The sequence below is a fragment of the Plutella xylostella genome, chromosome 17, assembly GCF_932276165.1.
Source record: "Plutella xylostella chromosome 17, ilPluXylo3.1, whole genome shotgun sequence".
NCBI classification, from domain to species: Eukaryota; Metazoa; Arthropoda; class Insecta; order Lepidoptera; family Plutellidae; genus Plutella; species Plutella xylostella.
Genome location: NC_063997.1, coordinates 6,193,028 through 6,208,430, shown reverse-complemented (window position 1 = coordinate 6,208,430; position 15,403 = coordinate 6,193,028). Strand labels below are relative to the sequence as shown.

The 15,403-nt window shown below is 38.1% G+C and overlaps 1 protein-coding gene across 1 annotated transcript in view; it reads right to left on the bottom strand.

Moving 5' to 3' along the window:
• LOC105381209 (serine/threonine-protein kinase/endoribonuclease IRE1) overlaps positions 1–14,919 on the bottom strand; it is a 41,832-nt gene extending 26,913 nt beyond the window's left edge. The window contains exons 1-12 of the mRNA XM_048626736.1: positions 14,712–14,919; positions 14,483–14,600; positions 12,979–13,230; positions 12,587–12,787; positions 10,280–10,520; positions 9,543–10,116; positions 4,258–4,439; positions 3,472–3,621; positions 2,576–2,715; positions 1,973–2,163; positions 1,595–1,728; positions 1,194–1,341 (exon numbers count right to left, since the gene is read on the bottom strand). Of these exons, the coding sequence (XP_048482693.1) occupies positions 1,194–1,341; positions 1,595–1,728; positions 1,973–2,163; positions 2,576–2,715; positions 3,472–3,621; positions 4,258–4,439; positions 9,543–10,116; positions 10,280–10,520; positions 12,587–12,787; positions 12,979–13,230; positions 14,483–14,600; positions 14,712–14,783 (2,403 nt within the window). The 5' untranslated portion in view covers positions 14,784–14,919. The remainder of the gene's footprint in view (positions 1–1,193; positions 1,342–1,594; positions 1,729–1,972; positions 2,164–2,575; positions 2,716–3,471; positions 3,622–4,257; positions 4,440–9,542; positions 10,117–10,279; positions 10,521–12,586; positions 12,788–12,978; positions 13,231–14,482; positions 14,601–14,711) is intronic.
• Between the last annotated feature and the right edge of the window lie 484 nt (positions 14,920–15,403).

Sequence of the window (15,403 nt, the reverse complement as noted above, 5' to 3'; positions counted from 1 at the left end):
AGCGAAAAAGGAGTTTGTTTTATTTACAGCGACAGTCGGTGAGCTATCCGATTTCAGTATGTCCTGGGCAGAATCCTTTTTAGGTTTACGGTGAGTAATGCTGTTAATAGCTTCCCATGTTTTTTTGATTCCCAAATTGCTAGCACTTTCTAGTTCATTTCGATCATACTGCCTTTTTATTTTTTTTATTAATTTCCCGCAAAAATTCCTATACCGCGAATAGGTGAGTTTTAAAAGATAATTATCTGGATCCTTCCTAACTTCACTGTGTAGCTTGTCTCTATGTTTGACACAACGAAGAAGACCTGGTGTCATCCACTGCTTTAAAACCACTTTTCTTCTAGGTATCTTGACGTAGATAGTATTTTTAGTGACTATATCCGAGATACACCGGACCAGGTAGTCAGTTGCTATGTTGCAGTCGTTAGAATCTAATATTGGACTAAAATTTAAATTTGAGAGATCTTTGCTTATCGCCGGAAAGATAATTTTGGGTACAGTGGTACATGGTTTGAATTTTTTGAGGTCAGATTTTAGTGAAAATAATATTGAATCATGATCAGTTATAGAGCTCTTTATCACTAAAGTGGTGGTGGCATTATTACTTCTTACGAGCACGTGATCTAAACAGCTGTTAACTCTTGTAGGGATGGTATGAGAGGGCCAGAAACCTAAAGAATGAGTCATGTTTAAGTACTCCTCAGCATGCCGGTCTGTCGTCATAGGAGTAATATCAATGTTAATATCTCCAACTAATAAAATATTTTTATATCTAAGAAGTGAACCGAGAAGCGAGCTTAGAGAATCTAGGAAATTCTCAATTGACTTGTAAGAAGGTGATCGATATATAGAAACTATTGCAGTAGATTCAATGATTGAAACTAGGCAATTAGCATCTTGGAATTTTGGCTCATAAGATTGACTAGATATATCACTTCTGATGTACACAATGACACCATCATTTTGTAAAATATAGTTGCTAGTTATATAGGTGTAGTAACCGTCAAGTGGAGGGGCAGAATTATTTACTGATAACCAACATTCCGTTAACACAATAACATCCGGTAGTAAGCCAATTCGAGTTAGGAGAGTGGAAAAACTGTGAAAGTATGTGACATACTTCGCGGCGACTGACTAGTCGTATCCAAGACTAGAATCGCACGGGCGTATCGTAAAGGGAGAAGGGACCTCACCTGCAAGAAGTTGAGTATGCACTGCTTGCCCCAGAACACGGGGTGCCTCAGCACGGCGGCGCACGGCGGGCGCTGCGGCGGCCGCGGGTGCAGCATGGAGCGGATCAGCATCTTGGTTGTTAGGTGCTCTTCCACTGGTAGCAGGGCTCTGGGGGGTTAATGTTTTATTAGGATAGGAATAGATTTGAATGTAGATCTAGGAGTAGCAGATAGTGGATTTACAAATTACAAAATAGAGATTGGCGGTACGGGACTGGATGGAACCACATTTAACAGCCAAGCACGACAAAACATTTGAAATTACTGTAAAAGTTACATAATAATAAAATTTGGACTTTTAAATTGACTCTACTTTACACTAAAGTTTTCATTTATCGCAGGGTTTATGGAAAGTTACTTACTCAATTTGACTTAAATTATATTCTCCAGTTAGGATGTTAGCTTGTCTTCGAAGAACGTCCCCGAACGGATGTTGTCCTTTAGACAGCACATAGTAAAACACACATCCCAGAGAGAAAATGTCCACTGATGTCGTCTGAAACACATAAACAGAGGTTCAGGAAACAAAAGAAGGTATAGTTTTCACAACCACACGGTACACAGTAATACATACAGCCACACAGGGCGTGAAAAATAAAGCGGAACTAAAAAGCACCTGCTTTTCTTGTAGAAAAAATCGTTCTTGCGCCGTAAAGACTTTGTTTCTCTTTCGCAGTAATTTAATCAGAATTATGCTATTTCACTTTGTTTCACATTTAACTTTGTAACATAATACTCACGGTTCGCTCCCCATTGATCATCTCCGGCGCGATCCAGCCGTCAGTGCCGGTGATCCCCGACCTCCTGGAGAAGCTGACTCGTCCAATGTTGAGCTTCTTCGAGAGACCGAAGTCCGAGATCATGGCCCGCACCTCACCGGCGCCCGACGGCATTGATAGGAGCACGTTGTGTGGCTTTATGTCGCGGTGGACTGGAAAGTAATTATGTCATTTAATTATAGGCCTCAATTAAACATAAACATAACTTTTTTGTGCAATAAAAATAATTAATAATGATGGGAGTTTGGTGGATACATACTGCATTTCGGGGGTGTTATAGGTAATTTTTTTTTTATGTAGCCTTCTTTGTATCGCACTGCTGGAGAAAGACCTACCCAAGTTATAGGAATTAGAACAACAATATTCAATAATAGAGCTCAACATAATATTTTATCCCCTTGGAGCTATGCGGCTCGGCCGATAGTCATCCGAATCCTCTTGTATCATTCGTTCATAAATGCAACCTGCGTAGTTGGCCGCCATTTTCGTTCTGATACTTTCTTAATGTACAATGACCAATCGAGATAAGAGTCTAATAATTTTTATAAAATTAGTCTCTCTCACCAATATCCATGGAATGTAAATGCGCGAGGCCCATGGTGGCCTGCCGCAGCACCTCGACCGGGTCTATGTTGCACTCAAAGTCCAACTTCTTCTCCACGTAGTCTTGTAGAGTGGCAGAGCACAACTCTAGCGCTATGTAGCTGGAAATAAAGTAGAACCTTAGTATACCCTTTTTGCAACACTCTGTATAATAGGAGTCCTGTCTCACTAGGACGCCAATGCGACGTCGCCATTTACGGCGGAATCCATCTATGGCTCTTTTAGTGACGTTGCCAAGCCAAGTGAGGCTTTTGGTAAGGTGGATTAACTAGTTGGATACCGTCCGAGTGAGGCAGGGCTCTAAGTTATGGTATAGTATGGACTGTGCATCAATAATAAGATAAGGGCACACAGTTCGGATAAATGACTCGTGAACAAAGAAAAACTTCCAGCTGCCCTTGCAGTTATATATGTCACTGGAACTTTTTCACTACTTCACAGACGATGTAACAATACTAGTATGTACTGACCGGAACTGCTTGTCGCGCTCGGTGCAGTAGTAGCGGACTACATGTCCGACTCGCGCAGCAGCGACACCTCGCGGTCGTAGTCTATCACTATAGTATATGTAATGTTGATACACAACGTGGCTACACTGACCGGAACTGCTTGTCGCGCTCGGTGCAGTAGTAGCGGACTACATGTCCGACTACAGCAGCGACACCTCGCGGTCGTAGTCTATCACTATAGTATATGTAATGTTGATACACAACGTGGCTACACTGACCGGAACTGCTTGTCGCGCTCGGTGCAGTAGTAGCGGACTACATGTCCGACTCGCGCAGCAGCGACACCTCGCGGTCGTAGTCTATCACTATAGTATATGTAATGTTGATACACAACGTGGCTACACTGACCGGAACTGCTTGTCGCGCTCGGTGCAGTAGTAGCGGACTACATGCGCGTGCGCGTCCGACTCGCGCAGCAGCGACACCTCGCGGTCGGCGAACGTGAAGCACTCGGGCAGCAGTCGTTTTACTGCCACGGAGCGCTTGTCGAATGTTCCTCTGGAAAAGAAAGGCAATACAGTTATGTAACATTGTGTTAAAAACTTTCACGGTGGAATTCTTAGATTAGTCTACCTATAGGTTTATTTTTGAAGCCTTAGCAGGCGATTCACATGGGATTGTTGGATTGTTGCTCATGTGTAGGTATAGTAGATTATTTTATTATGTACATTTGTGGCACTAAATATCTCATTAGGGTTCTAGCTGAAAACCAGCGCTATGGTTTATCATAGCACCAAGCTGAGCTAGAACCCGTTTCTGCACCGGGAAGCAACAGCCTTGCTCATCTTCCTTTACCTTTTTTATTATTTGTTCTATTATTTATTTTTGTGTTGTTTCCGTGTGTGTGTGAAATAAATGTATTTTCTTTCTTTCATTATGCCTTTTAATCGATTATGACATGAGGTGATCTATGCATATTCATCGAAGACTTTGATATGCAGCCATTAGGCTAAAACACACACACACACACTCACTCCTTGTACTAATGTACTCCCTTGCGGGGTAGGCAGAGGTGCATTGCTGCACCCACTTTTCGCCAGAGTGTTATGTTAGTCCCAATTTAATAGGCTATTCTGACAAAATAAGCATTTTGAAAGGGATAATGATTTAACAAGCACAGTCCTATTCACTTACCTATAAACAAAGGTCCCTTCACAGCCCTTGCCCAGCACTTGGTCAGTATTGAAGGTGATTCTGCCGATCTTAACCACTCCGTCGCCGATGTCTTCCAGCTGACCTGTGATCTCCCCGTGCGAAGAAGTAGATGTGTTTGACCCTCGGGAGCCGCCCTGGGATAACTGTTGGAATTCTCGAGCCTGGAATGTTTTATAGAAAATTATTACTTGCGTTAGAAAACAGATAAATATCGATACATAAACAGCCAATGGAATGTTTTAAGACATATTCATACAGCTACATAATATTTTTTTAATATCCAAACATGCCTTTGCGGACTACTTACGTGACTTATACTAATAATATACAAAATTGGATTAGACCGATCTCTCGGGGGAACATGAATGTCCCCGTTATTTTGAACATTATCGGTTAAAAGAAATAAAAAAATGCCCTATAAAGGGGTTAAATAGAGAAAGAGAGAAGACTGCAATCATAATAATAGAAGGACAGGTCTATAATTATTATCAAATTATGTAAGTAGCTTTTCTGATAAGCGTATAATTATTTCTGATTGGCTTGCTCGAAATAGACGGCTACATTGATAATACCTTGTGACCTAGACGGGTGACCTAATATTATTAGGCTAGGTCACAATACAATATTGCTCAAATTTATCGCAATATTCATCAAAAAACAATGTCAACAAATATTTTTACAATGAGAAATAAGTCACTTTCACATGCTGACCTACATATTATGTTGCAGATAAACTTAATGTGGAAAACAATTTATCGCTAGGTAATATTGCATGCATAATTGGCTGATAATAAATCACATTTCTCGCTTAAGGCTGTCACTAAAGCTGGAAGAAAATCAGAATCTGTCAAATCTAGTGAGGGGGGGTTGAGGTATGCGGGGCGTTCTACGGACAATGACATGAAATTTTAACATAGTACTCGAAAACATAAAAGTGAAGACATGCCACTTTGTTAAAAATATACTAAGTAAGTAATATTGTTTTGTGATACGAAAATATTTATTTTTATTTGAAAGTATTTTTAATATTTAATAATTAATTATATATAAAGTCGTACCCGTGCCGATATTTATACAGGTTGTTGCAAAAAGGGTTTAATACTATGCCGAAACCTACGTGTGCAGCATGTTATTGATGTTATTTCTAAGCCAGGAAATGAAATCAGAATGTAAAAAAATCGCGAAAATATTATCAGAGTTTAATAGTTCAGGGTGTTGTATTAAACTCTGCCCCCGTGTAATAAAAAAAGTATAGTTAGCCGAAAGGGCGTTACTCAGGCGTCACTCTGAAAAACTTTTATCCTACGTAATTTTTTATATTCATGAAAAAAACGCTTCTTCATATAATTTTTTTTTGGTCACGTGACCTTTTCGTTAGACGACCTGTTTTTTTTTGGTGTTTCAAAAGCAGAACAGTAGTTTGCAGAACTCTGCATATACAGGGTGTCACAAAAGGTTACGTAGCTGGCAAAGGGATATGGGGAGGTCACCAGAAAAATAATAACATGTAAGTACCCCCGCAAGGGAGTACATTAGTACAAGGCGAGAGTGTGTATTTTTTTTTTAAGTACTTATGTGTATTTGGGATATGATAGAAATAATATTTTTGTTTCTTAAAAACCAAAAAATTTACACCTTGCTGCGCTCTTTTGCTCACTGTAAGTACACCTACAAATATTGCTGTATTAAAAAAAACGGTTTTGTTATAACGATTATTAAAAAAAAGTTATTTTCATGTCAAGGAGTCATTTACCTAATTACGATTTCACTCAACAGCAGGTGAACTGAAAAAATAAGTTCTAGTTCTATCATCACTTTAGATCGCAAACATTGTAACTCCACTTTTCTCGGCGAAAAGTACTCTTTGGTGTCAATAGAAACGTTTTTTGAATTCACATGTTTTCCTCTTTATTCGAAAAAAAAAAAACTGTATTCCGCATTTTACCATTTGTTTTCCTCTAAACCCCAAACCGTGATTTTTAAACAAGAAAACTTAGTAATTATACCCTTTATTCTCATATACAACGTGCGATGTAGGCGAACGTGAACGAAAACTATGCAATAAGCCTTTGTTTTTATTACTACTTTAGTAAATTACAATAACATACTCAACAATGTTAATTTTTTTTTGCAATGTTATGTTGTTAAATTAAGATCTAATATTTTATTAACATGAAGTTACTTTCAACTTTTTTTTGCATCTATGCGTCGAATCACAGCATGACGGCTGCTGCAGCTTCCTGCTGTCCTGTCCTCCAACCAATCCCACCAGTACTGCAGGTTGCGTCGAATACGAGCCATTCTCTTCGACTTGACAAGACAGGTGCTCCCGGAAGGATCATAGATCGCACGGAACCCGTACCGTATAGAGGCAACGGACTCCTTTGCAACAGCCCCCCAGATTCGGAAGTAGCCCATGCACTGCATGGCGAGCACAGCTGCAGCAATTTTTTCGTAATGAATCATTGGGATGTCATCCCCGAAGGAGGCTCTCAGCCTACCTCACGACCTGTGTGACATTAGAAAAATGCACTGTGCTAACGCCGTTTGCGAGCTTGATTTGCAGGACCGCGTTGTATGCCAAGTTCCACAGCAGAGGGGTCCAAGACCTACCGCTGTGGAACTCCGCAACTGAACTTCTTCAGTGAAAACAAACCCTCTCTTTTCGCATCCTTAATGTACTTGTTAGACACGTATGACCTCTGTCAATTTTCTGCAGATAAGAAGACAAGTGATGGTATACAAGAGCCGCCCTAAAGGTTCGCCCTCTAGGGGATAGAGTTGAACGCGGTTACTATTTTTAAGCAAACAGCCAGCGCAACAACTCGCCCGTGGTTCTTATCCTGCTCCGACAGTGAACGAACGCAAAGTATTGTACCCACTATTCGAATCCGCATTTCGGATGCCAAACTGACTGTCCGAAAGGTCGAAACCGTACCACCACAGAGGTATGACTCGTTCGAAGAGCTTATCAGGCTCTTACAGCAATCAGATGTGTCGGTACACTGAAAGATAATCTACAGGCCTGCTTTATTTATTTAGGAGCACTAATGGCCTCCTTTCAGTCATTGAGTCACTGGCACTCAGGCTGCGGTTGAACAGGAAGATAGACTGTCTAAACAAATCATTTTTAGGCTAGTTAAAAAAAACTTTAGGTGGGTAGTATGCCAACTAGAACTACAAATAAAACAGTATTTTTGTCTCCTCTAAAATTTGGTCACGAGGAGTTACGATGATTACGATCTAAGGTGACGCTGACGATATTTTATACAAGGTATTGAAAAAAGGGTATAAAGCTTAGCCAAAAGTGGATTTAGGTGCCATTCTGATCCACTTTTCTTCTACAATTTTGAAAATTCACGTAACAAAACCTTTTACATAGAAACTTATTCGATCACGTGACTTTTTACTATAGAGACCGAATTTATTTTTCGAGAATTTCCAAAACTTGGAGAACAAAAGTTGTTCAGAATAACCCCTGAGTCAAACCCTTTCGGCACAGTATACCCTTTTTGCAACATCCTGTATAGGTAATATCAGGTTTATAAAAGACCTGGGCCTGTAGAGTGAGACTCGGCATGGGGAGTCATAATTTATAGATCTTTTAGGTTGCAGTGGCGAATGGGCACTGGTAGCCCTGCCCTTTTCTATAACTATAACTATAAGTAATTTTATGGCAATTTAAAAATGGTATAACATTTATCTATTTGAAAAAATCATTAAAAATATACATTACCTATCACCCTAATTTAAAAAAAAAATTCAGCTCTTACTTTAAACTTATAACACCCCTCTATTTCCTTCAGGGGTTAAAAAACCTGTGTATTTAATATTTTCTTATGAGTTTTTTTTTAAAAACTAGGCTCTTACATAGTTGTACATAATATTATGCGGTATTTTATTCCACTTGTAACGCATAAAATTCATAGCTACAGTAAACATTTCATTTTTTTCATGGCGAGATACAGTCGCACTTAACCGCTTTTTTGCAAAGCTTGTTAAATAGATTTAAAAAATTATGTAAATTTTAGATCTTCAATTTTTAAAAATACTTACTTATTTTTAACAACCTGTAGTGTACAGACTGCCACATCTTAAAATATATATATTTTTAATTAACTACGGTTTTTGGTTTCAAATAAAACAAATTATGAACTTACTTTTCAACACCCTGTATATTGTGTAGCTTACCTACCATACACAACCGTTAAAATAAAATAAATTACCCCTCAGAATATAAACAGGCTCGCGCTTTGGCATACTGCATTGACCGTATAGTTCTTATTCGGAGAATCTAATAAGTGTCATTATGTGCAATGTTTACCTTTATCTATGCATCTGTAACTCTATAGTAAAAAATGTAAACAAATCGAAAAGGCGAAATGTTTTCTAAGAATTTTCGGCTTTTCTGCATCTAAAATGATTAGAAAATTAACTTTCCATAGCAAATGCATATGTATTATAATACTTGTAGTCATAATTTGTTGATTTAATCAGTTTTTGTGAAATATTTGATAAAAAATAAAATGGCGTGGGTATCGCTCCTAACAGGCCACCACCAGGGCGACGACTGATGAAATCTGAAATCTGTCACGGTGTCATCATTTTTAAACCGGAATTTATTAGTTTTTTGCAAAAAAAGTTGACTTCTGGTCCATTAAATCCAACTCTTTAAGGTAACTTTGTTAAGAATTTAATTACCTACACATACATATAAGATTCCATGAAAATGGGCCCTCTGATTTCGAGGGTTTTTTCATAATAAGTAAAAAAATGGCAAAAGACATGGTGTGTTTGCAATTTTTTTTAACATACTTATTATAATCCTGCACCAATTTATAAGCAACTAACATGATCAGTATACCCTCTGCTACAAAATATATTTTTATCAATGTGATAGAAGCCACCGTTTTTCCAATCTAATCAAGTATATCAAGCCGACTTTAGCATTTTAGCTTTAGGGATCCCCTTAATAAGGTAATTTACTACACAAGGTACACTTTTATCCGTGAACCAAACGAAGCCAATTAATTCATTCACTAATACAATACTACCTACTTGCGTCATCAAGACATTAAGAAAGTCGTGAGACGCAGATTTCTAGGAATAAGCTTTGATTTGTCATACCTACCTAAATAACATAGGAAATTGCAATATACAAAGAATAGAATAATCAATACTGTGATGATGGCAGTTATCATAATGGCAACTATCGTGACACAATAAATATTTGTATCTAATGAACGTAGAAATGATAAACTTACCTGATATCTCAAGTACCAGAAGAGTGTAATGACCAGTCCCACTAGTACTATAAGAGCCACTTTGAGGCCTTTATTCTCTTGCTGGTGAAGCCAGATGTACCCCTGCTTGTACCAGATGCTCGGTCGGAAACTAAACCCGACGAATAAGTCATCAGTTTGAACCGATACAGATATCAAGTTGGATTTAAGATTGGTCTCGTTTTCAACATCTTTGTCTCTCTCCGAATCTGTTTGCACTTGACCGTTTATCAGTTTTATGTTATTATTCTGAGAATCACGCAGGTTGAGAACATTCGTGTTTGGAATCTGTGGCAGCCAAGCAGTGGTTAATTCTGGCACCTTATAATGTCCCAGCAGCAAATATGGCGCCGAAACATGGAGGTTGAGGTCGTTGAGTTTGTAATGCACATTTGTGATTGGCTCGTATTTGCTCTCTTGTTTTTTCGTCTCAGTGGTTGGTCCTTCGAGTAGAAGCGGCGCTGTGTGGCCCGTTGATATGGTGATTGTGTTTTTGTCGACTAAAGACGATAGTGCGTACAAGCCATGATTATGTTCACCTATGTACAATGTAGGGCTGCAAATGAAATAAGCTATTAGAAACTGCTAGAAAAGGCCATGCTGCTATAAAAGTATAAAACACTAATTTTATTAAAATACAAGGGTATTTGGCATCAAATAACTCATACTTTCTGAAGCAAAAACCCCTAAAATTTATTAACAATCCAAAAGGTACTCACAACAATTCAATATTGGAATTCTTGATTCCCTGACCGTTCCTCAACGTCGACGCATCTTCCATGATGTGGTCGAGCGTGTCATCGCCTATAGAGTTGAAGGGGACAGATATAAGGCCATCTCTGTCTAACAAGTACGCCGCCACCACCGGCGTCTCAAAGTTTAGGGCCCACACTAGATCTCCGGTCTTACGGTTGAACGACATCACACGTCCACTTGATGTTGACGTGAAATGTATTATACCTGGAAAGAGTAGTATTTTTAGTAGGCAAATAACTTGATAATGCAGTCGGTCAAAGAGATTGTGTTGTAATCTGCTTATTGTCAAGGTTTCGTGCTAGAAGGTTCTGAATAGATGTTTTATTATTTATCATCACCAACTACCTATTGACTGTAATCAATCCGATGACCTCTAAAGGTATACTAAAAGAGATTCAGATATATTTTAGTTTAGCAGTGTGACTAAAATTTACTTAACCAAACGCCCACATGGAAATTATGAACTGTAAACAAGTTCGAGGCAAGAGTACTCAAGGGGATAATTGGGCAGCAAATGTCACTGCTGTTCATGGTAGGCCTCTCTCAAAGAACGCCAATAGATAAATAAGAACCCCCTAAAGAAAGCTGAAAAATAGTGTGCAGTTTTAACCTACATAATGTTATTTATGGGTAAGCGATAAGGCATCGTTTGTATCAAGATATACGCTACACAACAGCATTTTCATGCACACCACTCATGTAAAATGAAATTACACTCAATCATCTGTCGGAATGTTTTAAAGCTACGACCGATAATGATAACGAAATTACCTACCACGTGTTGGCCCATGTGTGCGGCTAATACGTTCGATGTGAATTTATTTATTTATGTCTACTCAATCTGTTTCGGTTCGTATTAGTGTGAACTGTTAAAAATATTGTATGGTGGTATTTGATATAAAAGAAGAGTTGAGTCAGTTAGAACTCTATTACTACGTTGGGAATAAAACGTTACATCCTAGTATATCCCTTTAAGTACATTCACTTACTAACTTACCGATTGGCAAGTTAGTTTAGTTACTAACTGCTAAACAATAAGGTAAGAAATATCACAGAGGAGACTGCCTGACCTTGGCATTCAATTTGTATTAGATAAGTTTGGCGACGGCAGGTCAATGTCTTGTGTGCATGTATGTATGATTCACAAGTTCAGGAGACGTTGAACTGAGGTAGGTGCTCTCGAGATGTGTATAGAAAAGATAATTATAGACCATTTACAGTCGTACATGAATAGTTGATCATCGATAACAATTTACGAGTACATATCGGTACTCATATCTGAAGAGTGGTTTCTTAATCAATCCAAACTATTCCAAACCTACGTGCGGCCTTGGTGGGTAGGCAGGTGGTTTTTGCAATTTGAAAAAATATTAGACTTTTTTGATTTTTGCGCAATCCAGTTAGATGTGAATTGTAATCATGAAGGTACATTGGACATGGTGGAATTACTGTAAAATTAGTTACAGAAGGTCATAAATTATATTGTTTATAACAACATTATAATGGTCGGTATCAGTTAAATAAATCTCGGCTCTCAGTACTGATACATTTGTTCCACTTTTATTTAACTCCTATAGCTACCAGTATAAATCATAGGTAAATAGGTTTCCAGATATAACTTTTCTGAATTTTCAATTTGAGTAGAGTTTTTGCTGCTAATATAATTTCCGGAAAACAAACACGACCGTCCAACCGTTGTACCAATATTGGAGTACGATTGGTATAGGTAGGTACTCTCACCTCGCGTCAAGTAATTCGGTTGGCTAATCCACCTCTTTACAAATTGTGTCGAAATCGTGTGTGTATTCACTTGTGTTGCTACCTAGTTTTCTTTAAGTACCTACTTAGCTAGCTACGACAATAATATATTTTAATAGGAACCGACTCATTATGTTTAATGTCTCCTTCTATTTATACGGGTAAATGTGATACGGGTGACGGAAAATATCATAAAGAAACCAACCCAGATTATACCAGCATGGTGGGGGCCAAATTACTTTTCAATTAGAGTGATAAGGCCCTTCATACTCTCTACGAAGAGGTTTTGTCTCGGGTCTCAACAAAACTACATTTACTATTAAAACTACTGGCAAGCTCTGCGGAATAGGTCACCGAATAAATCACTCTCATATTCGCTGCGTCTCATGTTGTTTTGTCGAGAGTAAGGAGCGCGCTACAATATACAAGGGTTCCATTGAAGTCGAAGTCCAGAGAAGGTACAGGAACTATCACCACACACTAACTAGAATGACCGTACTTTAAAAACTCACCATAATCATTCAGCATGTCCTTAGCCATAGCATGCGAAGTGTAATCAAAGAACGTGACATTCCACTTCTGGTTCTCGTTCTTGGAGTCATGCATGAGTATGTTGTACTCGGTGCGAGCCACGTAGACCCCGCGCTTCTTGTCCGGCACGCATGTGTTGTCGTCATCACCCTGGGTGTTGAATATCTTGGATTTGTCGAACCCTGTGGGAGGAAGTTTAGAGATCAGGAACTGGAGCATGAAGTTGTGGTTGACAAATATACTTTATTTAATTGTATGCAAAGTTAGAAAATGTGGTGAACAAATATAGACAAGAGAACCATTGACCATTATACGAGTTTCAGTATTTTCACAACAATATTTATTTGATTGCTAGCATTACAACCCTTCTCACCTGAAACCTGTTCCCTCGACCCAGTCAAAGGGTCGAGCATAAACCAGGTGTCACTCTTCTTCCCCGTATACAGAATACCGTCAGTGGACCTACACGGAGCGTTGGCCACCAGCTCTGGGATTGTGAAGGGGAGCTTCTTCAGCATCTGCTGGTCTCCTCGAGGACCGTACATGTAAAGGAACCCGTGGCGGGGGTCCGGCAAGAATTGGGGCATCAGATTTGCATCTTGATTGGGTACTTTTACTACTGGCTCTGAAAAGGTTACTTGATTGTTTAATAATTATGAATATATTAGACAGTACTCATATGAATGTTTAATTTACAATGCCATCAAAGTTATATTGTATTTTTGTTATGATTTTTTGAGAAGATAGTTTTGAACAAAGTTTTCACAAATTCCCACAGGATAACTTTTTAAGTTGAGTGCCATGTTACAAGAATATTCTATTTAGCTTTAAAATAAATGTGATAAGGTGATTAGCGTAACTGATATGGTTCATGGGAAAGAGAATTGTAATATAAAACATGGCCATCTGGCAGTTTATAAATCAGTTACCATGATAAATAATTAATCACCAAATATTATCTTAACAGGAACATCCAACAGTTGTACAAATAGGTATTTTATTGGTACTATGTTTGGTTACTAAAGTAAAAGTTTTACAACCTTATAACATTGTTTTTGGTTGGTAAAATATACAATTAACATATTAAACTATTTATTGAGAGGTACACTGATTTCTACAATGATTCTATTGATTACTATATGCTTAGGAAAATAACCCATAGATAAATTCTAATCTTAATCAATATTTAATTGATAAGCCTATCTTGGCCTAATTTGATGACTAACTATGTTTTATGTAGATTTCTAACCCTAAATCATAATCGATAATATAATAAGATATTCTATAATGAAAGTAAATATAGTATTCATTTACAAACATGAAGTATTCAAATATGTACTATTATCAAAAGTTGGTGAAGCAAAGCAGACTATAGGTAGGTACATATTATTATTTTGTTTTCAGGTTCTATCAGCAATCAGCTCATCCTCAATCAACAAGACTTCCAGGTGATAAAAGACAAAAAACACATACATAAAACAATGAAGGAACACTTAAAAAATGACAAAAATAAAAAAGACAAGGTTGGAAGGGTATTTTGTGCTTGCAAAGGATTTTGTGTAGTCTGGTAAATATTTTCTCTAGCAGGTTATCGCAGGGGTACATTATAAATTTAGTGTACCTACTATATTCCGTCAAGCACGGAAAACTAGACCAAAGCCCTCCTACAACTACACATACAAATTGTCTGGCCAACTGTACTGTGCGCCTAGTAGCTGTGTTTTCAAGACGAAGTTTGGCTTTGCAAGTCACATCAGAGCCCACCAAAACAACAATCCGGATTGAACATACAGGATTTGCCGTCTCCGGATACGGTGTGGAGGACATGATGATGATGAGTGTACTATATTTATTATGCTGAGGTAGGTGTAACTTACCATCTTTGAGTTTCCAAATAACACTGCCAGTGAGAGGTTCTACGGCCACCATGCCGCCCCCCAAAGTGGCAAACAACAGGGGGCGGTCATCAAACGCCTGCGACACCTCTGTACTTTCCTATAAAAGTTAAATTACACATTTCACACTACATTAATTATACACTCAATTAAATAACCATTTGCGTCGCAACAACAAAGCAGCGGTCGGCATGAATCCCACGTCTCTTACCTTGTCTTCGTTCAAAACTGATCCACAACCGGAGGACCAAAATATAAACAAAATTATGAACAGGCACTTCATGTTGACGAATTTTATTATAGCTTACAGCTAGTTGTTGTTGTTTTACATTATTTCATCATAAAAATATTACAAATCCAAACAAAAACAGAACACACGGATGTCTTGCAAAATATTTTTGACAAATGATTGAATGAATGAATGAAATCACAATAAAATGAACGAATGATATTTTGACATAAGACTCCGACTCGTTAGTATTCTGTGAAACAAGGGCGTTTTAGTGTAAAACGATTTTAAAAACGCTTTTTCTCATTTTATTTTGTTTTATCACAGCACAGTTTGAATCTGATTGGAAAGCAAGAAACATTAAACCGAAAGCCAGTAGACGACCTAGGTCATTTATGGCTACGATTTTGATTTTGATCGTGGTGTCTCTACGCCATTGCAATGTAAATAACAAGACATGGGAGTGTGTTTCGTCTTACTCCATGCAACTTCTGCAAAGAGGAGTTCTGGAGATTCTTATATTATGATAAAGGTGTTTATTTAAGCGGCAGTGGCCTGTTATGATACTGATCACGAAGCGTAGGTATGCTCTGTCCAAGCATAATTATTTGCGTGTTGGTTTAGGGTTAATTAATGGACAGCTATAACCTTCTGAGTAATGGACCCGTGCCGAT